We start from the raw sequence: 24340 nt of genomic DNA, 5'->3' as shown, positions 1-24340 counted from the left end.
CTTTTAAAAACAGAAATAAAAAGCTGTGTTAACCACAGATTTTCGAAGTAATTTTCGTATTCTGCGGTTTATTACTCTATGTAAATCTCTACATTTTTTTTCATCACTTCAAATGGCAACACAAAATTAAATTGGATATATCGGACCTCACCTTCTTTATCTTTAGCACTGCTCCCCGCACTGGGTTCATCGAGTGGGTCCACATTGATGGTCGCCATAGCGTTCTTCTTCGCCAAATTATCTTCCTCGGTCGGCTCCCCCACACTACTCAGCGAACTGACCCTGGAGAAATACCCAGGTGTTCCTTCCTCGCAGTAGTTCACCGGTTTCTCCGGACTGATCATCCCTGAACTGAACTTAGTATCAAAAACTTCCTGCTTTTCAGGTCTGGATGCCGCTTGAGGAGTACTCGCAGCCATGTCGTTGTCATGTCTGGGCGGATCTTCTATTGAACATGTATCCTTCTCATCCGAATGAGTCATTATCTCTGGATTTTCTTTAATATGAGGCGTCTTTTTATCTTTCGCTATAACGCGCAAATCAGACATCGACGTAGCAGTGCTAAATATCACGGGTGTTTCATAAGGAGTGCCTTCAGTTGCAAAGTGTTTGATAGTGTCCGACGGACCTGGAGGTTCGGATAAATCCGATCCAGTTTCTGATTGGTGCTCAGCGTAACGCAATGAGTAATCCGTTGGTTGGTCCAGATCTGTCTCCTGGTAATCGCCGTAAGTTGGACTTTCCTTCTTTGAATATTTCTTAGTAGATTCCGTTTTAGGTTTCTCCATAGTTTCAGGTTCCGCTGTCTTTGTCTCCGAGTATTTTCTGCTGTAATCGATTGGCTGGTCGCAAGAATCTTGGTCGACGTCGTAACCAGATTCTGTGTAATTAGTTCGCACGTCTGTACTCCTCGGAGGCGGAATAGGGGGTTGGGTTGGATATCGAGGTCCATCTTTAGGCGGCTTCGTACCCATTTTGTACACTTCAGTAGTTTTATCGTTCTTCATTAAATCTTTGTTCCTGGGCGTTGGAACTGGCACTTTCCCAGGTCTCATGCCCCTTTCAAACACGGAATCGGAATGTGTACTAGTGACTGAATCTTTGCTATCTGATCTGTTCACGTTATTGGAACTTCCGCCTGAAGATCGAGATACTAAAGCCCCTTTCAGGAGAGTGTTACTGCAACTCAAGTAACTCGCCAAGTGTGCGCTGTGGCTTAAAGATATTTGTGAAGTCAGAGTCCCCATTAAAGGCGAGCTCGACGACATCCTGTGCCGTTCCAAATTTAAAGCCATTTGTCTTTCCGTTGCTGTGAAGAGATTCTTCTCTTCTCTGTTACTCGTTGTAGGTGATGTAACTGGTTCTATATTGTCGCAAGTTTCAGCCAGATTCTGATCTAATTCCTGTTCTAACGCCTTTTGCTTCCGCGCACCTAACGTAGGCAAAGCAGGCAAATTCATGCTTCTCGCTGTCGTATCGAGTGATATTATGTGCGTTTTTCCTGGCTTAGAGTTCAGTAGGTTCTTGAGAGCTGCACTCGAGCCCATAGCTATCATTTTGTGCTTGGAATGGATCAAGCTTCTGAGCATCGGCACAGCCCCATGATCCCAAAGGAACTCCTGGTCCTGCGGGCACCTCGCTGAGAGGTTCCACAGGGTCCCGCAGGAATTACTGACGACCGTCAAGCTCGGCGACTTCAGGTGCTGCAGTAAGACACTCAAGCAATTTCTCTCGCGGAGAATTTGTCTGTAATCTTCCCGGACGGCAATATGGCTCGACACGTTCCGCATGATTCCACCTGCGTTTTCAACTATCGCTAGAGTCTTCGTTGGCGAATTGTAACTTAGCATATCTACTAAAAATCCTAGAGCACCATCTACGGAACATAACGCGACTTTGTTCATGGAGCAATGGGCTGTCAAGTTCCATAGAGCGGAGAGAACGGATTTGAGAGTAGCCTCTTTCTGGCAGGTCATTGCCGCTTTGGTCAATCCTTTTACGGCGCCGACTTCTCTCAATACCTGTTTGCTGTTGGGGTCCGCTCTCCATGATAAATTTCTAAGCACAGCTGCGGTTACCTGAAAGTAGGAAATACAGTTAAAATATTTTCAAAACTGCGTAATTGTATAATTAAATGTTATTATTTTCTCCGGCCTCCGTAACGTGTGACGAAACTTAGAGCTGCGGAAATTCCAAGATCGTTGCTTCATGTGTGCCATGGTAGGTGGTAACTTAGATATATTGCCACTTAAAGCATATATTATGTCCCGTATCATCATTGGGAAACTAACTGTTCAATAAAAGCTAACAAGAAGGAGCCTAAAAGGCCTTATTATTGATGTGGCTTATGTAGCCAATCAAGGGTGAACATTATTCAGATAATATCATCTGTTCTGCTTTTGTGCTTAACTGAGAGATATCGAACCTACCTAACTTAATAAAACCTATATTAACATACCTGTCGCATATCATCATTGGGAGATTCCAACTGCTCGACCAAAGCTAACATGAAGTCCTTAAAGGAGCACAATAAGGACTTGTTATTGCCGTCGCCGAAGGTCAAGTTGGTCAAGGTCATGCCGGCATATTTCCTCATGGTTAGACAAGTGTTGTCGTCAGTTCTACTGCCGTGCGCCGCTTGGTCCCCGCTGACGAGAGCGGCTAAGGCCTGTAGACCGCCTAACTGGCAGACCACGTGTCTGGAAGATTAAAAAAAAAAGGTGAAATAAAATAATTTCAAGAAATTAAATTAATTTCAAGAAAGTAAAATTAATTTTAAAACAGTTTGTCGTCAAAAAATAGAGAGGTTTGGTTAACCAGAAGCGACGAAACGTGAACGATATTTAAATGTATTTTTTATAGAATGACTTTTTTTTTTATTAAAAATCATTATTTAATTAAAGCTGTGCAGCAAATTATAAATTATTATACGATACAATTTGCATATAATGAATATGCAAATTATATTTTTTCAAATTTCTTAGAACATTGTAAAATAATGAAAAACGATAAGTAAAAAACATTGCATACAAAATCGTACGTTGAACTTTTCATATCAAGTACCTACGGCGCCGCGGAGGCAGAAAATCAAGTTAATATGATCAAATTTACACGAAAATAAAGGCTACATACCTATGCTCCTCATCAAATGACAACTTCATGAGCGCAGCCACGCTCTGACTGGGATGCTTGCTAGCATCTTCTTCAATCATCTCCTTCCCTTCTTTCCTCATTTCAACTACTTGTTCTAAAACATAACAATATTCTCTAACTTGCTCTAACAACCTCCACACTCTCGCTTCTCTTCTCCCTGCTTTATCATCAGTTTGTGTTAGAATTATATTACGTAATGCCTTCGCCGCTCTGTCTCTTGTTTCCCTCTGCACCTTAGAATGTATCAACTGCACCAATAAAGGGATGCACCCGGACTGCCTCATCGCGATACAGCTTTCGACTGAACGGCTCATCTCTAACAAGGGCCCGCTCAAATCTGCATTGTTTTCCGGCGATAAACTTAACAGTGAAATGAGGGAGTACACACACTCCATTTTATTTTCTAAATTGGATGAGGGCCTGCCGCCATCCGCTGACCCGTTACTGGAGAAACTACGGACGCTGGAAGAGTCTTGGCCTGCCCATTCCCCAGGCCACGTCCCTCTGTACAGTTGGGAGGCCCTTTTATCGCGTTCGCTGGATCTAGCAGCATTTTCAAGGCCATACTGTAAAGCGCTTCTGTAACTGGTTCTGTGTCGGTCATCTTGCGCCAGATACGACGTCGGCGGATTCTTTTGCGGTCTTTTAGGGAGGGCTCCAGCTTTTTTCTGCGCTGTGTTTTCATCTTCCCCTTCATCGTCCAGGAAGTTTGGGTTCGTTATGTCACTTCGCTCATCAAATTCGTCTGGCGATGGTGAATGGTCTAAAAAGTGTGGTTTGGGTATTCGACATTCGATGTTTGACCTGGAAGGCGGTTGGTAGTCCTCATCTAGGAAATGGGGCCGGCGTGGGATACGATCGGGCTCTAGGGTCTCTAAATCAAGAGTTAGGTCCCGAGAGCGCGCCTTGTCCTTAGGTTTACTTTGTTTGGCATCTTTTGGGTCCGCGCGGCGCGCTTCTGGGGAGAGGGGGGAAGACACGTCTAGAGGCCGTCGAGGGGGTTCACTTGAAGTTGAAGGGGTGCAGTCTTCGCTGGCGGAGGGGCCGGAGTCGGTTAACGGAGAATTACAAGAGTCCATGCTGCTCCAGGGATCTACCATAACTTCGTTCTCCAACTGCAACAAATCGAGAGAAAACTATTTAAGGCTCAATCGAAAATAAATCAAGGTGAAGGTTTACATGTATAATAAGCTTGAGGTAATCGGCTTGAGAAGGGACCGAAAAGTTGATCGCGTGTGGATCAAGGTTAGTCGGTTCGGCGCAGGCTGGCAGGCTTATTATTTGTGGATGCATAAAAATACCAACTTCTGGCACGATACCGGCGCACGCAAACCTTAGTGTGAAGACAAAAGTATTTGCTAATCGCTCGATTACGAGTACATACTAATTGATTTCCGAACCAACGCTTCGAGCGAACAAAAAGTACAGTTGATTATTCCAGCCACGATTTGTAGTTATAACGGTTTAAATTGTGTGTAATTGTAAACGGCGTGTGGAATTATATATGGTTATGGCTTAAACAAGCTATTTTTCACATTCTTTGTTACGTACAGATAAAAAAACATGATTTACTCATGTAAATAAAATTTACGTGAAAAAGTGCCTGTGAAGGCACTGCCTAATTTCTGAATAAATGATTTGATTTGATTTTTATTTTGATACGTCCCATATTTTTATGTTTTGCTATTCGGCAAGGCATACTAAAAACTAATGAACTGAAAATAATTATTCACTCACGAATTTTCCACACATTTTGTAATAACTATACCATAGAAATCTTGTAGTCATTAATCCAGTTAGTTATCCACACATCACTATAAAAGACTATCTAGTCATTGTGGAGCCCACTTGAACCAAGATTTAAAACCTAAATCATAACTCACTAGATCATAACTCAAGATTTAAAACTAACAAGGGCCGTTTAGCAGTCTGGGCACGTATTTAAGGCCATAACTGTAATTGTCCAAGCGGCCAACAATATGTTCCATGACTCATGAGCACTCATGACAATGGCCTATTTCAATTACGTCATCTACTTGTTGGGACGCAAATTTACGGATCCCTTGAGAGAGGCTCTGAAATTCATGCTTCAAAATTATTTTTTATGAACGTTTCTTTCCCATTCTAGTATCTACAATCCTAGTCGGAATCAAATACTTTACTTTATTCACTTACCTTAAATACTATCCTCACGATTTGCCAACTTATGTACATGAATCTACTCTTTAAGGCATAAGATTCTTTATGTGGGTTTTATATGCTATCAAATCTATACGGATGTCTTGAGCTAGTTGAGAGACGAATCATCCCCAGAGAATGTCGTTGTAATTCATGCTTGAATTGATATACTCCCAATTTGCCGCCCGCTGCTTACTCAAAATCAATACTCTGATACGTAACATTCCTACACATTCCAATTCCTATCAAGAAGGAGAGTTTTATTTGCTCAAAACGTAAGTATAGGATGTATATGATATATTCTGATATGATATATTCAGGAATTATAGCAAGGTGATCTCCATATTTAATTCTAAATTTGCCCTTTGGTTGGACATTCAAATAAAAAGATCAAGGGAAATACTAATTTGTATCAAAGTGTCAATGATCTGACAACTAAGAAAGACGAAAACCGTGTAAAGTCGAGAAGAAATGGAAAGTAGGAAATGCCCAAGTCTCCAAAGATTTAAGACTCGGGAAGAAACCGGGAATCCGCTCAGATGACTAAGATAAAGTCAAGAATAAAAAGACAACATGACAATCATTTAGTACAAATATAAATCTGTGTAACATTGGTGTTGCACAAAATATTTAAGTAAATACCATTTTAAAAGCTTTTTTACTAATCTGTCGCTTATCTTTGTGTAGCAACGTAACTGTAATCGCCTGTATATACAATATATTACTAATATATAATACGTCTATCACAATATCTAAACTCACCAAACCACTATCATTATTCACAGCCGCATCATTTCCATTCTCCATATCGACCCCTGAGTCATTCGGGTCACCTCTCCTCCTCCTCACATCTGTCAGCTCGTGGTAGTTGTTCCTGATCGGGTTGAAGTTGATCCTCAGGTCCGTCGTGAAGTCGTCGTACAGTTTAAACTGGTTCGCGTTGAACTCCGTATCATTGTCCAATTGGTCGAAGGTGTTCGAACGATCAGAGTCTAATGTTGTGTACGTCACCTTGTAATAGTCTCGCGAATTCATTTTGAAACTTCACTTTATGTGTATTGTTTTATTTTTAATTCATGTTATGATGAAGAATTCTGAATACGAGGCAAAGTAAGTTTGTGTTGCACAGCTTGCAATCCCACTTTGATTTTGCTGCTATTGTTGCTTATAAAATGAAGACAGATGGAGCTATTGTCAATAAGTGAATGCAGCTCGATGTCTTCGTGACACGAGATAGCGATTGCAAAATTCCAAAGTAGGGAAACTGTGTTTCCTAACAACCGTAACACTATATATTTAGCGGACCTAGTGTCTAATTTTAAAATATATGACTTCACAAAAACCAACATGAAATATTATATCCGTTCGACATTCATAACCAAAGAATGAAAATTTCTGTAGATTTTGATGCACACTTTGTGAAAATAGCAACGCTAACCACAACGTGGAAGCATCGATACCAAATTGTATATAAAATGTTACGTTTGTCTTCTAGAAACTGTGCAAGTAATTATATTGGATACCGTCATGATCGCGTCATTATTATCTTTCCCTAAAGCTAATAAACATTTATCAGAAACAAGACTTCACAGGCACGAGTTCATAATTTTAATTACTATTTCTCACACATGATTTCTATATCAATAAGTAAGCAAAAAGTAAAAATATACCTAAATAATAATAAACCTAACAGCAATCATCATAGAGCGACCATTAATCCACTTTGAGAGTAACTGTAGTAGTCAATTTCGAGCTCTTGTGCTAGAATACAACTGCGAAATAGGACGGAGATAAACTAAAGCACATTTAGAACAGAAGGGCCCTCAATAGGTGGCAACAATTTTAAATTTACTATCACTACGCGAATTTTATTTGGATCGCTGCCAGCTGTATGATGAACAGCATTGATATGTTTGACATTTGGATATAAAAATTTATGGTTGCTTTTAAAATTGGAATAAGACAGATATTGTTTCTAATAATTCAATGTTGATAAACTCGAATGTTTTTTAGTTTGTTTAGGATACATTTGGCAAATTGAGAATCCACGACTATATCCTACACTAACGAAATTAGACGAGGCAATTACGACCTGTGCAAATGAAACAAGAGGAAACTTACTTTAATTATAAGGCTGAGAAGACAATATCCCAAAATGAAAATTTAGAATTGGCTATAATGAGAATAAATTAAAGGAAATCCACCAACAAGAGATTATGATGAATGATAGTTACGAAAAGATTGAAGATTGATATAATAATCTTAATAACAAATATATTGTGTAACGCTAAGGATTACAGAACCATATGGCGGGCACATTACCCCTGAGAAATGACAGACAGACGGACAAAAATACATAATTACACATATAGCGCTCGTAAAGCTGAAACTCGTATATTTGTTTATATTGGACGTGTACAAGGTTGAAAAATGTTTTATGGGATAGGAAATTTGGGCCTTCTAAAAGTTTGTTACGTGTTTGGACAGCGTTATTCGGAAAATTTATTGAATGTAAATATAAAAATCCTGTAGATAGGAATATATTTGACCGGCCTGTCATCCCAAGATTTTTCTTGCTCGACCCACTTTGGCTTCGAAGGCTCTTATGAAAAGCTATTGAGAAAGCAAAGTTCAGTGTCTCGAGCTACAAACACATTTTAATTGAAATGAAAACAATGAAACTCTACATTATAACAAAGTTGGCAAAACGACAGAAGTACGGGACTTAACAGAAAACCTAAAAATAATGACGACAGCGTTCCATAATCTAAATGAACATTTTTTTAAGAAATAGAAATTCGAAATTTATAAAACTGATATTTAACACAGTAAAGATAAAGATTAAAAATATATTTTATCAAAAAACTGTATTTTAAAGAGCTAAATAATACCAAACTGTATATAGAGAATATAAATTTAGATCTACTAGTATAAATACTATACATACAAACAACATACAAGACAAACCATACGCTCACGTGGTAAACAGAAGCCGTAGTAACACAACGCATGTGGCCAGAACAAAAGCGTATTCTAAATAAGTTATTAGGTCAACCAGTGCACCTAATGGCACAAACTGAGGTGTCGACGAACCCGAACATTACGCAAGTGGCGAAAAGGTCGACGAGCGTATTACGTTCACGATTTAAAGTCGCGTTTGATCGGTCAGACGGATACTTAATCATTGGTGAATTCTTTGCATCACATCACGCCTACTTACCATAGGGGATAGGCATAGATTGTGGCAGACACTCGGTTTCCACAACATCATTACCTACACATCCCAAATGAAATGTTTCTTATCCAATTCAATGAATGTTAAATTTTTCTAGCTCTAACTTTTACCCTCGTCAAAATGTAAGGTTGTTTTGTAATAACATTACTTTCTTCTACAAAAGGATGAGCTATTGGTTATAAAATTAAAAAACTAATTCTATCTTTCTGAAGAACATAGATATAATATTACATAGTGTACAATTTACGAAAATTTATCTTGATTTAAAGTAGTTATTATTTGGTTGGGTAATTAATCTTACAGCGGTAATATGACCATTCATTTTAACGTTAATTCACATCACATCGTTGCGATAAATCGACCTAATGAGAATGAGCTTTATAATGAAGATGTCGACGCGGAATTAGGACAAACTAACGATGAATTAGTAAGTAGATACGGTAAGAAAGTAGTGGGAATTTGACCCAATTAATGTTCATAATAACGCGATGTGGATACGTTACGTAACTTTAGAATGAAACTATGAAATACTAGTAAACGTTTATGGGAGATAATTAGGTATGATTGTAGTAAAGCACAAAATTGTATGAGGACATGGACTAAGGAACTCTGTTGCCCATGCACTGATAACAGTGAACCAAATTAGTGATTCACCTACGATATAGCAAGTTAAATAATAAACTAATCTGATCACACAAAACACTAGACTTGTTACCGACGAGGTCGGTTACAAGTTTAAAATAGCAACCCCTTCTGTAAACGTAAACATCTGTAAACTAATGACTTTAGCTAGAATATTCCACGCAACTCCATGGGGAAAATTCGGGGCGTGACATTCATGGATGAATAACGATTAGTTACAGAATCAGCGACTATTTTTATATTTATTCAGAGGGACGGTTATTATTTGGAGAATCTCCAGTGATCGAAAAACGCAACGTGGGGAATAGTTGTATATTGGAGCGTTGACAAAACACTCGAGTTACAGGAAGTCATATTTAAAAATAGAGGAACAGATTGAAAAGATGAAGGCAGAACAGAGAAACATAAAGATAATACTATTTTAGTTGCGATGGCACCTGATAAAATCATGGATAAAACATAAATGAAAACATATACACGAGTGTAACTTTAATAAGAATAAAACTGGGAATAAAAATTAATACTTTTTGTCCTCCAAACCTGATCCGAACCTATTACGCTATCTTTCGCGAGTTAGACATAAATAAAATAAATCCTTATTCTCGAAGATCTCCCTCGATAAACCAAGCATGAGAGACGAAAGATACTTCACAATAGTGACTTAATCGACTTCCAGCGATTACATTCATGCTTCCAAGAGTCTAATCTGAAGCTATTTTAGGTGAAAGTACCATGGAATTCCGTGATGCACCCGCCATTACAGTAATTGGAGTGAGACGGGTCTAGACGCAGCGAAAACTTTATGAATGGTGGAGGCGAGCTCCAGTCTGGATCGATATGTATTTAAATAAAGAACAATGGATTGCATGACTGCAAAAATAAAAAAATTGCAAAAAGTAAAAATTTTTATCACCAACATCTAATAAATCTTATTAATTTCGCCTTCACGAAATCCTCAACTTTTTTCGGAGTATAAAACTAAAAAACATGTCTTTAGGAACTTCATGATTGCGAGCAAGCACATTTTTTTTCTGCCAACACTGTAAAAAATATATAAATTAAATACCAATGTTGATTCCAAAACTTATGAATAACTAGATTCAAGTGTGATTAAATTACTCCAAATGAACGAAGAAAGTGAAAGTGAAGTAGCAAGTGATATGAAAATTAAAGAAGTCGCGTCACGCGTGGATCAATTCGCATAACAATATAATTTTATCACAGCGTTCCGTGACCAAGAAGTGATACTATATGACATGAAGCAATCTAAACCTCCATTAAACGTCTCAAACTAGACTACTAATTAATACAAAGGTATTTTAAATTTTGAAAAAACATAATCTTCGCTTACCTATAGAGCTGAGAGTCAGAAGACTCGAAGGCCACGTTTATTATAGAGAAAGAAGTTACATAAGAACTATTTTTATGATCACTACGCGTGTGTTTGTCAATCAGATTACGATAAAAAAATATTCCTGGCCAAAAGCGCCTTCATCCATCAACTCAGCCAAACTACGTATAGAAAATAATTTATTCCACTGTAATTTCGTTAAGTCTAATAGTATAGACTTATTTTTGCGAAATTACAGTCGAAAATAATAAATAATTATATATGCCGAGAAATAACATCTCATGAGTAGACATTTTTTTAAAATTTTATATACTGTAATACCCCGTATCAGCGGACTTTGTAATATTGAAAATATTGTAATCGAATTTCTATTTGGCTAAAGAAAAGCAAAAATTGATACAGCTAAAATTTCAATGTTGTCGGGCGAATTACAAACGACAAAGAATTTGCAAAAACAGACGAGAGATATAATATATACTACTGACCAGAAACAAATAGGAAAAATATTTGCACTACGAGCATGTAATTCCAAAGGGAAATCATTGTCTTAATCTTTGGCCTTTAAAAATATATATTATGAATATTTAGTAATAAGGAATGAATGAAGCTACAATGTGACATATCAGATCAGTTGGCTGCAACGGCTGCCAATAGTGACTGCTTTTATTTCCTCGTAGACTCGAATCTCTCAATCTCTTCGTTATATCATCTTCGTCGAGACGTCGTCTACTTTCAATCTTTGTGTGATGTTGAAACAAAAATAACTACTTAATTAGACAAATTAGGATCTTACGCAACTCGAAGTATTTAATTCAATATCATAGTACAAATAGTACTCAATGCTAGGAAGTCTCCTGTAATAAATTGATTGTGTACAAGAATTTGAAATTACACATACAAACGCAAGCTTTCTGCAATTCAAATTGTAATTTAGGAGGAAAGTACAAATTATATGTTCAATATTATAATTGGCACAATAAATACATCACATTATGCAAGTGAATTTGTTAAAACACTTTCATATAAGAAACGGTCGATGAATATCATAACACGAAGCAATTTAACAAAAAATAACATTAGAATAAGACATAGCTTAAAACATTATGTGATGCATGTCCCTATCGTCTCACAGCAAGTGGTCAATGATCTTAATGACATAATGCCAGAACAAATATATAATAAAAAACAATTACCACTAATTAACTAGACGACACAAAAAGAACCACAGAACCAAGACCAAAGCGCTATAGAAAGTAAGAGCAAAAGTAACGCACAAAATTAATTGCACTACATTTTACATGAGTGGAGTGTAAAATTAAGATAGACGAACTAGGAAACAATAAATGACACATGCAACTTATCTAATAGCACGTAACAAGAGAGTTAAGAAATGTATGGGCGAAGAAATTGTGCTTACAATAGATAATTATGTCACAGTGGAACCACGTGTGAAATGTTGACAGTTTAAACTATGAATCAGTTCCGACCTCTTTTTGTTTATTTTCAATGATTTCTGGGTTCAGATGGTTATCTCAACATTGTTAGCTTCCGAAATGATAAATGAAACCGCTACCGATTCATTAGTGGCACTTAGTGGATGAAATGCTTCATACAATTTACATAACAATGATAATTTCTCACGGCACGGTGATGATAAACTGTAATGCAGTGGATTGTCACACGTTCTGTTTGATTTACGAGGGGAGGTCAAAAAGTTCGCGGAATAAGGGGGAAGCGGGTTGAAATTAAACACCAAACTATTTTTTCTTTTCAATATATTCTCCCTTAACTCTAATACATTTTTCAGATCTCTCAAATAACTTATTTATACCATCGAAAAAAAATGATTTATCTTCGGTGTCAAAATAGGCCGAAATTGCCGACTTCACTTCTTCATCGTCGCCAATTTTTTTCCACGCAGCTCTTTTTTCATTTTTGGAAATAGATAATAGTCACTGGGTGCCAGGTCTGGACTGTAGGGTAGGTGGTTCAATTGTTCGAAGCCGCATCGGTGAATGGCAGCCGTCGCAACATGGCACGTGTGAACGGGTGCGTTGTCGTGCAGAAGGAGCACACCTTTTGACAAATTTCCTCTTCTTTTCTCCTTAATAGCTTCTTTTAATATTTCCAGTAAAGAAGCGTAGTACTGTCCCATTATAGTCACACCACGTTCTTTGTAATCGATCAATAAAATGGCTTCTGTATCCCAAAAGACAGTCGACATGATCTTGCCAGCCGATTGTGTCACTTTGTACTTCTTTGGAGGAGGTGTGCCTTTTTTATGCCACTGTATCGACTCTTGCTTCGACTCAGGTTCATAGTGGTGAACCCAGGTTTCATCACCAGTAACAATCCGGGCCATAATTTCTTCCTTTCTCTCTCCACAGAGCTCCAAAAACTGTAGAGAACACTCGACACGTTCACGTTTTTGAAGTGGCGTGAGCATTCTCGGAACCCATCTTGCACTGACCTTAGTCATGCCAAGATGATCATGTAGAATATTCAAAATACTGGTTTCGGATACTCCAATCATTGCTGCAAGCTGCTTCTTCTTCAACCGGGCATCTTCCAATACAAGTTTTTCTACTTTTTCGACGATTTCCGAAGTGGTGGCTTCAATTGGCCGTCCGGAGCGTGGGTCATCTTCAATGGACTCTCTTCCTTGTTTGAAAAGACTATGCCACTTGTAAACCATGGTTTTTCCAGGGGCAGAGTCCCCGTAAACAGCCAACAGCTCTTGAAAAATAATCTGAGCGGATTTTCCTTGCTTGGTAAGGAACTTAATAACGGCGCGGTGTTAAATTTTCTCCATACTGGTTGATTTCTTCCCGATTCAGTTGTTTACAGGTCGATAACACAAAAGTTAATGAGCCGATTACGTTCAAACTTGATATATATACTCTTAATGAGATGCTCAACTAGTAACTACCTGGACGAGTAAACCTACCCCCACCAACCCCTCCATTCCGCGAACTTATTGACCTCCCCTCGTACAACAGAAAATGCATAATATCTGTATTGACGAGCTCAATGAGTGAAACTGATTTTCTAAATGATCAATCGAATAATTATCGCGTAATCTATATCTAATCTATAAATAGTTCTGAGTATATTACAAAAGTAATTCGCAAAATATAGATAATAAAATAAACAAGACTGCTAAATTAGTTTTAAATATGTTGGTCTTGTATCATGATGATGGAAGATAAGACTGAAAGTGAGAGTATTGTGGATTGATATCGCCAGTCCATGATCTGTCCAACACTTGGAATTTTGACGAATTAGAATAACCTACTTTTGAAAATGCCAAAAGTATAAGTTAATGTTTTATAATGAAACTATGATACGAGGTCTATGAACCTTCGCGAATAAATTGACTAAATAACAGTGAAAACTGCATAAAAATCCGTTACGTGGTAGAGACAGACGCGCTACTTTGTTTTATACTATGTAATTAGCTGAACCTATTGAAGACTTTTAACTGGCAATCAATCGGCTGATTATTAGCTTGAATAAATAAAAATGATTACTTCGAAAATGTGACACAGACACCGCCAAAATTGTAATCAATGAATATGGAGAATGTAATGACCCAGTAAGCGGTAGATTGTAAACCAATAATTATCATAGGATGTCATACATAAATTTGCAAATGAAGGTCATTAGCGTGGTCCATCTAATATCAATCTAATCTAGACAGCACGTCGCGGACATCCCTCCATTAGTCACATTAGTCAAAGACCTTCGATCCGTGACTTTACAATTCTATGGAGGGGAAGCACTTGGCAATTTCCGGCCGGAAGGGGTCAAGTATTCCCGCCCGTGTGCCGTGATGCGGCGTGAAGATAGGCGATGACCTGGATCCAAGGTGATCTTATGTTCATATCTTATGAGGTGTTAAGACCTTTTATTTATAGTAGTATGTGTAGGTGACGTTGGACAACTGTATCTGAGTATTATTTATAATCTGCGTATAGGCATCCGAAACAACACAACACATTTATTGAGCAATAGCAAATAAAGCAAAACAAAGACTAGTCTAAAGAAAAATATCAGTGCTGCACCGTTTTCGAAGGTATCAACCTCCTCTGTAAAATGTTCTATTCACACATACTGAAACTAAGATTTTATTTTATTGATATAAAACCATAAAATCGGAAATAGATGCTAATTGAAGAACTAGGTTCTAGTCACCAATCTTTTCTTATTGAGTACAGTAATTTCTTTCGTAACCACACTGCCCTGGATCTTTGTCATAGTTTCTCATCGTACAGACAAACAAAGAGGACAAAAAGCGTCACCGACTACAATCGATAGGTTAGATTCCCATTGCATAAATTCATAACATTAAATGGCACTCCAAATGAAGTAGCCAAGGTTCGATTATTGAATATGAATGAGACGCGTAGGAGACGTTTAGTTGCAACAGGACGCCTGTAAGTTGAAGACAAAAATAGCGTGGGTGAGATAAGCTAAGCAGGATGACATTTTGTTGCGTCAAAAGTTTAAGTAATTCACTTTATAAATGAGAAAGGGGAACGAATAGTGGGAGGACAACAATATAATAATGGGTAAAATCTGAGAATTGGTAAACTAAAGCTTAACTTGAAGTATTAATAACTAACAAATGTGTATGTAATCTGACGAATTATATAAATTTGCACATGTGTGCTGTGCAAAAAATGATTTGGGATTATTTTAATATATTTTTGAAATCTTTTGCCGATAAAAAGAATATCAATATCTTTTGACAGATGAAAGTAAATGACACAATCAAATCAAAGACAAGAACAGCATCTGATTGGCTTCTAGAGCAATGGGAACAATTCGTTCCGTCGAATTGATTGTGCTCAGTGAAAGCAGATTATTATATCAGCGGTGAGTAAAACTATTCAGAGAACGGATGAATGAATGGAATTTAAGACTATAGCTTGATATGGTGTAATAGAAAACTGTATAAGTTGATACTTGTTTCACTTTCAAATTTCCGGATTCGCCTTCGGTGATTTACATCATGATTTACTAATTAGCTTAATTCGCTCGTTTGCTGACCTATTGTAATTTTTAAAAAAGTATCTCGTATTAACAATACCTCGATTACAAATAGAAAAAAGTTATCGAACATGAGAAGTATCCGCGGATAAATTATGTTTTTTCAAAAGCACGTACGTACAAAGGTCTTCACATAAAATGAACACGAGTTAAATTTTCATATGTTTGCGATATTATGTAAGATAAACAAAAGGGCTGATCAAAAAATTATGTTGTATGAGTAGATGATGATGATAAACTTCCACAGTATTAGAACGAACAACGTTGTAATACACATTCACAACATCGATCTCGATCTTAAAATAAATCACGTAATCTCAATCTATTTCTGTCGCACACTTTATCTCCATCGGTGCAATCATAACATACACCTGGTTTACGTAAATTCTGACTTCAACAAAGCCCATTGACTATTGACAGCATATTCGCAAAAAAACATGTCACTGCACTTCTGGGATTCGTTCTCATTCATGGTTTTGCTAATTTTAGGGCTACACAATTTACTTTAATTTACTTAATTAAAATTTGAGCACTAGATTTTGCGCCTAATCATTTAGTTATATTTTCTATCATTATGATGTACTGGACAATAAAGAGTGTTATCAATAATTTCATTTCCACCAAACATTTTCAGATTTTCTACAATAAAAGAAGAATTAAATTAACGAAATAGCTTACCTTATAATACTACAAAGAAAATATTGCAAAAACGACTAACATGACTCTTATCGCAGAGACAGACATTATCACTGACATAAGATTCGAAACACATAAAATCAATAACGATATCAAAGAGAGCCATCGAATCTTGCATTTTCTGCAACCGGTTGTTCCTACCCACATATCGATGACTCATCCACGTGAATGAAGGTGTGATGCAACTAAAGCCGACACTTCTTGTCATTGCTATAGTTATGAAACTCAAAAGCTCATCTTGCATTGTTCATAAATCATAATCTGAATATCTTTGTGACTAATTCATGAAAAAAAAATGTATTAGACACAACAACAGAAAGGAATTCTAACATTATGACAATAATAACCTTTGTAGTTAATTTTATTTCTTCTTTTTGTTTTTACAATCACAAAAATAAAATATATTATTGATTATACAAATTGAGCAATTTATTTTTGGCGGTCATTGTGTTAGGTTATTTCGTCTTTCATGCTAAAACTACTGAATCGATATACCTAGCAGATGATACATGAAGATTATGCTGCTGATGGCAATGATCACGCAAATAGTAAAAAACATAGATTTTTAGTAACATAAATACAAGCCAAATAATGAACAGAACAGAAGAATTTCGTTCCAGTACGGCAAAAACTAGACATAAATTGGGTTAAAATTATGTCCCAAAAAAAAAATAGAATATCTCACAAATTACGCCACTAGTTTGGGAAAATTTTGTTAATTTACATACATTCTAAAACCAGGTATTCAAATGCATTGTTCGGTGTGCATGGAGGAATTGAAAACAATAGGTATCGCATTCCCCGACGATGATGGCCGGAAACAAAAATATTTTGCTAAAACTTAAGACTAAGACGAGACGAATAAACTTAAGACGAAAATATACCTAAACATCCGATATGAATGTCTTTTTATTTGCGCAATTATCGCAGAAAATATTGATGACAAAAGAAAAATAGCATAAAAAAAACAGAAGATCACTGGTGAGTAACAAGAGGAATATATATACAGCGAAATTTAACAAAAGAAAGGATATAAAAAGAAAACAATAGCAACTTTTTTACATTGAGAGCAAAAGGTCATGCAAAAACATAACATCATGACGATAACAAAAATATGTAAGTCAAAAGTATTTCGAAAATATATATGATTTATTATCCAGTACAAATAACTTTAGCTTAAGTGGGGCAGATCGTGTCGAGCATCGCCTACGTAACACATTTCAAAGATATTCTAGATAAACAATTAATCAAATCTACTAAAACTTGTTACAGTGAGTATAATAGGAGTTGAAGCTAATGGAAATAATGGAATATTAAGTAATTTTGAAGATTGTAACAATGAACTATCGATGTCCAACAGGGGATTTCTTGTGACAGATATAGGAGTAATAACATAAGCTCTAATTAAATCATAAGTTGAGGTTTATGACCAACAAAATCATAATAATGATCTCAATCAATAATAGCATTGTGAAGTTATTTGATAGAATACAGAAACAAAGAATGAAGCAATTAGACATGATAAATAAACCAGAAACTATATAAAGTCTCAACTCATTATTTCAATGACCCGTATAACGACGCCGCACCGGTCAGCGCTAAGCCTCGTTCAAATGCAGCCAGTGAATCACCGAGCAAACTAATTATAAACACTATTCTCTCCGCTCGCCTGTTACGAGTAACTTAGGTAATTACATTATTTATAAACCGTAGGTCAAGAACGTGATTCTATTTTACTTTCAAAATATCGTGCTGTCAAAAATCGTTAAAATACTATTGCACTTGGAAGGCTTCTGTATAGTGTTACATAACACATTATAAGAACGTGGTGTAGAATCACATGGTATGATCTAAATGGCCTGTATTTCAGTTTTAATGACTTAGCATGATAGCTGTCTTTTAATGACAATACTATTTCATTTACTATACATTTATTAACAATTTTTGTGGATGAAATTTTAGTCCATCAAGAAAGAAAGTTTATAGATAAGCCTGAATTCATTAATGAAGATTAATTTCCGAAGTTCGTATTCACTATAGTAAACTTTTAATTACTAGCTAATAATGTTAACTTTATAAATGCGTGTCTGTTTGTGCTACACTATAATATTTATATTCATAAAGCTAGGAAAACGTTTATTCCTTTTGTCCCTTATTATGATAATTACAATATGCAAACACTTAAAAAAAGTTGCTAAGCTAATTTAATCGCAGTCCATAATCTAAATTGAATGAAATCCACAATCATACAAATGGCGTATAAAGTCTAATCGGAAAATGTTTTAATGTAATTGGAACCACGCTGCACGCAACGCTGTTATATTTACTTTATACACAGCCCTCTGGACATTGACCTCTATGCAGCAGTAATAGCGATGTTATTTGCAGTGGATTTGTAGTAGCTTGACGTTCTATTGACTGTACGGGCTGAATGGTAGACTTACGAGGTTGAATAAGAGTGAAGAAAATCCTATTACTGATAGCAAGGACGGCCGAGTGCAGCTCAGTATTAATTCTAACGTACAGAATAGCGATAGGCATTGAATAAGTTAAAAAGTGAATGAAGATACAAACGTTGGTATGAATTAAACAGATAACAAAGAAACTCTAAACGCTAGTTTTATTTATAGTGTTGATCAAGCACCAAACAGTGAACTAATTTACAAAGTAGTCTCAGAAAACAATGAGCACTTTATAACCATATGCGGACATGAACTGTGACATCATAGACTCTCATTTTGGTTATTACTCATGTAAGTTAAATTGTTGCTAACATAAATTCTGCCCAAGTGTATTGCACAGACTACGAATATAAAATACTACATCCTACGAATATTTTAGCCGCGAAAATTTATGCCCATATTTGGAAGTTTTGATGGATGTTTGTTACTCTTTCACTTACAATTAATTTGATGGATTTCTTTCAAATTTTCTACTTAGGTAAATTAGGAAAATCACATGTTTAACTTTCTATAACCACATTACTACGGGAGTGAATCATCGGGGCACAGCAGCTAGCAAATGATTCGGTGACAAAGCATCAATTTCAGCTAATGCGACAATTGATCGTTACCACCGCACTAAATCTTAAACCTGACAGTTAATAGCAAGCCAGCAGCTCGTGTTAGTAATAAACCGTTAGCTATCTGCGGTAGATTAACCTTAATGCACCAACCTGCTGTTTTCTAACCCGACGAGTTACAACGACAATCAGGGTAAAGCTTCGAGAAGCAAGACCAAAGTGAGACGCGGAGCGATTTTTAGTATAATTGCGAGGATTAAAGAGTCACATCGCAATTAAAAGCTTTAACTAACGCTATATCTAGAACAGTGTATGGCGGAATTTATGATGATGATAATACACTAGAAGATTGCAAAAAAAAATCCGTTATATTATGACTAGTTACTAAAATTATTATACGATTTGGCATGATGTGCCCAAAACTTAAGGATTGAGATGATTATAAGCTTGAAGATGTGTTATAAACTACGTTGAACTCGATAATATGACTTCAGTATAGCCCTACCCTGTTGTTTTCTAATTCGACGAGTTATAATCGCGCAGCGAAGTCCGTGTTTCGTCATGGTTGTGGAAAAGATTATTAGAAATGTAACAGGACTAAATCGTAGGTTGCTGTAGTAATCTAGATCTTATCTGGAAATGAAAGACCCCATAGCGAAAGGTGGAAAATCAGTAGGAAATTAGAAAATGTCAATAAAAACAAATATGGTTTGAAGTAAAGATACGGAAGTATTAAAATCATTTGGAATAGTTTTTAGTGGTGAATTTGATCGTAAATTGTAATAGGTAAGCCACAAATGTGTTGATCTGCGGTATGCAATAAAGCTAATTTACACGACTTACTTTCTATTTCATAAATCAATGAAAACTTTAATCAGTAATTATGCTTTAGAAACAGCATATCCATTTTAGGATTTTTAGATTTAAATCTTTCATCTATAACAAAAACGTTATCACATTGCAAGTAATTTACATAACTTTCACATACATCGATAGGAAGACGGTATTTAAAAATGTTTTTTTTCGTCGTGGCTTTAAAACTGAAAAAAAAAAACAGCTCCAAAGATCAGACAAATGTAAAAAATATCAATAAAATAAATACCAACAATTTCAGACCGTCCCAATGTAAAGTCTAGACCTAATAAAATCTGTACAATGACCCTAATATTGCGAGCCAATTCAACCGAAACCACCGACGCACACCTTTACCACCCACACCACACATTACTCCTAAACAGGCTATAATTATAGCAGGACAAACACACCATTCATCCGATTTACTGCACTGCTCCATAGCCCTTATTCCTTTAGCTTAAGGGCGCTTACGGTCACCTTTATTTCGTTAAACTTAAGAATGTTTATGGTCGCGTTTGCAGCGCAGTGTTGTAAACATCCTGTAAAAGTTCCGAGTGTCTTCATTTCAGATAGTGAGTTTTCTTGCAGGGTTTTTATGTTTAAAAGCATAGCACCGGAAGTATTTTTTCTCTCTGTTTAGCTTTTATTTCTTACGAATGTTATAAATTTGTATACTATATTTCTAATATTTGAATTGACAGAACATTTCAGAAACTATATATAAATTGGTAACCAGTAGGTAAGCAGTTGCAGAGTTTCCATTAAAAATTTAAGTTTAATTTTTAAAACCTTGTGTGCGTTTTCAAATCACCCCTGTAAATATATAAATCAAACAAATATAAGACACACAGTGCAGACCATTTTACAATGGCGGTGGTATTAATCATCCAATTGTTAATTGTATGTGTTATTTATATTCTAAATACCATATTTGTGTGCTATATTATTGAAAAACACATAATAAAAACAATAATAAAGCGTAATCATAACGGTACCAATCGACCACCGGTGCAACCACCATAAAACAACAGTCAGTGGTGCCTGAAATTGATAAAGGTAGTACCCACTACTAAGTTACTTCTCCATGATGGTCTTGTGCCGAATCGTTCGCGCGAAACGATTTCTACACAATCAAATAAATCAATTTAATCAATCAAATTCATAGATCACATCACAAAAATCTGGCCATTGTCACTTTTATTTTAAAAAATAAACGCACGACAATTTCGGTAAGATCACATTCAAATTTCGAATGCCAGTTGCTACGGGCGGCGAGTGCGCGCAGTTGCCGCGTGCGGCGGTGACTGACTCTAAACCATGCGCGTACGCAACTTGCGTGCAGTTCTGCCGTGCAATGCGGTGGGATATTACGATTGCATCCTTTAATTAACAAAGAAGCAAATGTGTTATGATTATTGTCTGTCGTACACCGGTCGAGTAGAAAGTTCTAAGTTATGCTCCGTTGAATTTCAGCCGAAACAATTTGACAAGAAAATTAGTCTGTTGAGCAAGACTTACGAAACAAAAGTTAACAATTAGCTCTATTTTAAGGGTTAAAAACATAAGAGGGTAGACTACAGAATTGAAACAGTGGATGGCTTTACAAGTACGCTGAACTAAATCATTACTATTTTATAAATCTTATTACTATCACGATTACGATGGCGTAAGTAATGATACAAAATCGTGAACATAATTTTTAACAGCACCATCACTGAATTGAGGCAAGTATATCGTAAAATTACGAAATTCTTTTAAAGGAACACCCAAAATGAGCGAGATATTATTAAGTCCTAAGCGACGCTAATAATAACCTAATTATTATTCAAGATCATGCGTTATCTGTGCAAAGAGAAATTTCGTTGTTTACGTTGTACGTGAAACGTGGGTCATTACCACAGATAATGAAACGGGGTATGTAATCGCGACGTAAGAAAGCGCATAACAATCGAATTGTATTGCCATTTATATGCACGCATCGCTCGACGCTAATCGATCAACGTGTAATCGAGAGTTTGAGATCGAACGGAGACATTCCGATGGAAATATGAATCGGCACCTTTCAACATTATTATCACATTTATATTTGAAACTAGCCCCGAGTTTTTGCATCCGTAAAAATTTTATTACATTTTTAAGCAATGCGCAATGAGAAGGCCAAGACTTCAGCGAAGTCGTTCTGGAGTTTTGCGCCAAGAAACACATTGAGCAGTTTACTTGTAAAGATGATCTTTTCAATCCTAAAAAACATTCTTGCATCTTCTTACAGTAAACAGTCGAGTATGTATTTGTATGGATTCACTGCAACAGAACTGCGCATGTTCTATTATGTCTATATTGCCATTCAGAGAAGGACGTGGTTCACATTCAATTACATGCGAACGTACGATCATGTATCGATAATTGGATGCGAATTTGATTAAGAGTATAATCAGTTTTATGCACAATAAAAACTTGCAGTGGAGTAAAAACTGCAGCAACTTCATTATGGACTCTCTAATAAATTCAGAGCAAAATGTTCAGTTCCATTTAGCGCGGGAGCGTGTTTCATCAGGAGTTTATACTGTTGAACACAGACATCCAATGAATCGCAGAATCGAGACAGGAAAATTTTTGAATTCTTCTTTTGAAAAGTCACACACTCAATATTAATCAGAAGTAACATACTGGTCTCATATTATATAAAAAGGCATAACTCGAAGAAAGAAGAACAAAAGGGTGGCGTCCGGCATAAAAGGTTAATTTACGTACAATGCTCAGTAAACGTATTTTAACAATCAATGTAATTTAATGACGAAATTTATATTAAAATATAAAACTGAGATGCTTTGTTGAACCACATCTTCTCTTTTAGCTCTTTAGAATTATCTAATATCTATTTAAGAGATTTTAGGACTATGATCAAATCAATCAAATTTAAAATGCTGATAAGTTCAGACAAAACATGGAATTGTAAGACTGTGATAGTGCATACTCGATCGCACAACGAGGTGGACACAGTTCCGCTCTGAATGGTGGACAAACATAAGATTGTGAAGTGACGAACACAGCTCGAATTACCATAGTGTCATTCACTTCTTGTGACATTTTGACAAGTGAGATTCACGGTGATTAATTCGATTTTTTTACTCCAAAAAGAAATGAAATAAATTTTGCTTTTAGACAAAGTGACCTACCACCATCTCTTAACGCGATGCACTTTACGACCTAAACTGAACTGCATCGCAAATTCGTACCATCGACTTATTTTTTTCTATGAATGCGATTCATTTTAGGTGCCTAAATTGAACTGAGTTGCATTGGAATCGTTCTGTAAAAGTTGATGGTAGGCCTTCTGTATGAAAAAAGTATAAATAAAGCAAAACCCCTGACAACAACATTTTCAAAACACACTTGTGACAATAAACTAATTCAAACAAACATGTCTCAAAATAACACTCAAAATAAATTTGAAACAAAAAGAAGATACGAAACAGATAAAAACAATGAATGTCAAAAAATAGTACGCGACATTGACAATGTACAATGATAGCATTTTGCTGTTATTAGGTAAAGGTCGTGAAAAAAATATATTTTAATGAATGACAAGGCCATAAACGAAAGTACTTATACAAACAACATTCATATGAAGTTGCCGTATACGGTATGGATCATGACGATGTTGAAGTATAATCGCTAAATTACAATTTTGAGTAACTGGATGATTAAGTATTAGGTCAAATTCAACCTCTGCACTTTTTTTTACACCGATATATCTCGCTTCTTAGCAATCGATTCTTTGTATGGGATATTCTTGTCTAGTCTTTATATTATTTCTAACTTGCTTTTGCCCGCGGCTTCGCCCACGTGAATTTCATAGAGTATTTATATTATTTCTAATTTTTGTCACAGCTTTCAATGTTAAACAATATTACTTGCACAAACATTACTCGCCCAACAAAAACTAGGTGCGACAGTAAAAGAAACGGACATGACGAAGCAAAGCAAGGGATCCATTTACGACCTTTCAGCTACGGAAGCACCAAGTTCGAGGCAATAAAACGAAGCACCATTAATACATGCGACGCTTAATTAAATGGCCGCCACACCCAATGGGGGCGCTGAACTAACAATGTTCAAATGCACTTCAAATTCTAGGTTCTCGTGGACATAAATG

At 36.2% G+C, this 24340-nt stretch overlaps 1 protein-coding gene across 4 annotated transcripts in view; it reads right to left on the bottom strand.

Annotated features, from left to right (window-relative positions):
• Apc (APC-like) overlaps window positions 1-24340 on the bottom strand; it is a 56228-nt gene that overhangs the window by 13157 nt on the left and 18731 nt on the right. Inside the window, exons 1-5 of one of the 4 annotated variants that reach the window (XM_053749818.2) lie at window positions 21252-21470; window positions 6094-6425; window positions 3133-4268; window positions 2459-2699; window positions 152-2078 (exon numbers count right to left, since the gene is read on the bottom strand). In XM_053749818.2, coding sequence (XP_053605793.1) covers window positions 152-2078; window positions 2459-2699; window positions 3133-4268; window positions 6094-6366 — 3577 coding nt within the window. In that variant the 5' untranslated portion in view covers window positions 6367-6425; window positions 21252-21470. Of the gene's footprint in view, window positions 1-151; window positions 2079-2458; window positions 2700-3132; window positions 4269-6093; window positions 6426-21251; window positions 21471-24340 lie in introns of those variants that run through there. The other 3 variants (XM_053749817.1, XM_053749820.2, XM_053749819.1) reach the window with 3 other exon arrangements.

The sequence above is a fragment of the Plodia interpunctella genome, chromosome 9 (genome assembly GCF_027563975.2).
Source record: "Plodia interpunctella isolate USDA-ARS_2022_Savannah chromosome 9, ilPloInte3.2, whole genome shotgun sequence".
In the NCBI taxonomy this organism is placed as follows: Eukaryota; Metazoa; Arthropoda; class Insecta; order Lepidoptera; family Pyralidae; genus Plodia; species Plodia interpunctella.
The sequence above is the reverse complement of the archived record's forward strand: the minus strand, read 5'-3'. Positions and strand labels throughout refer to the sequence as shown.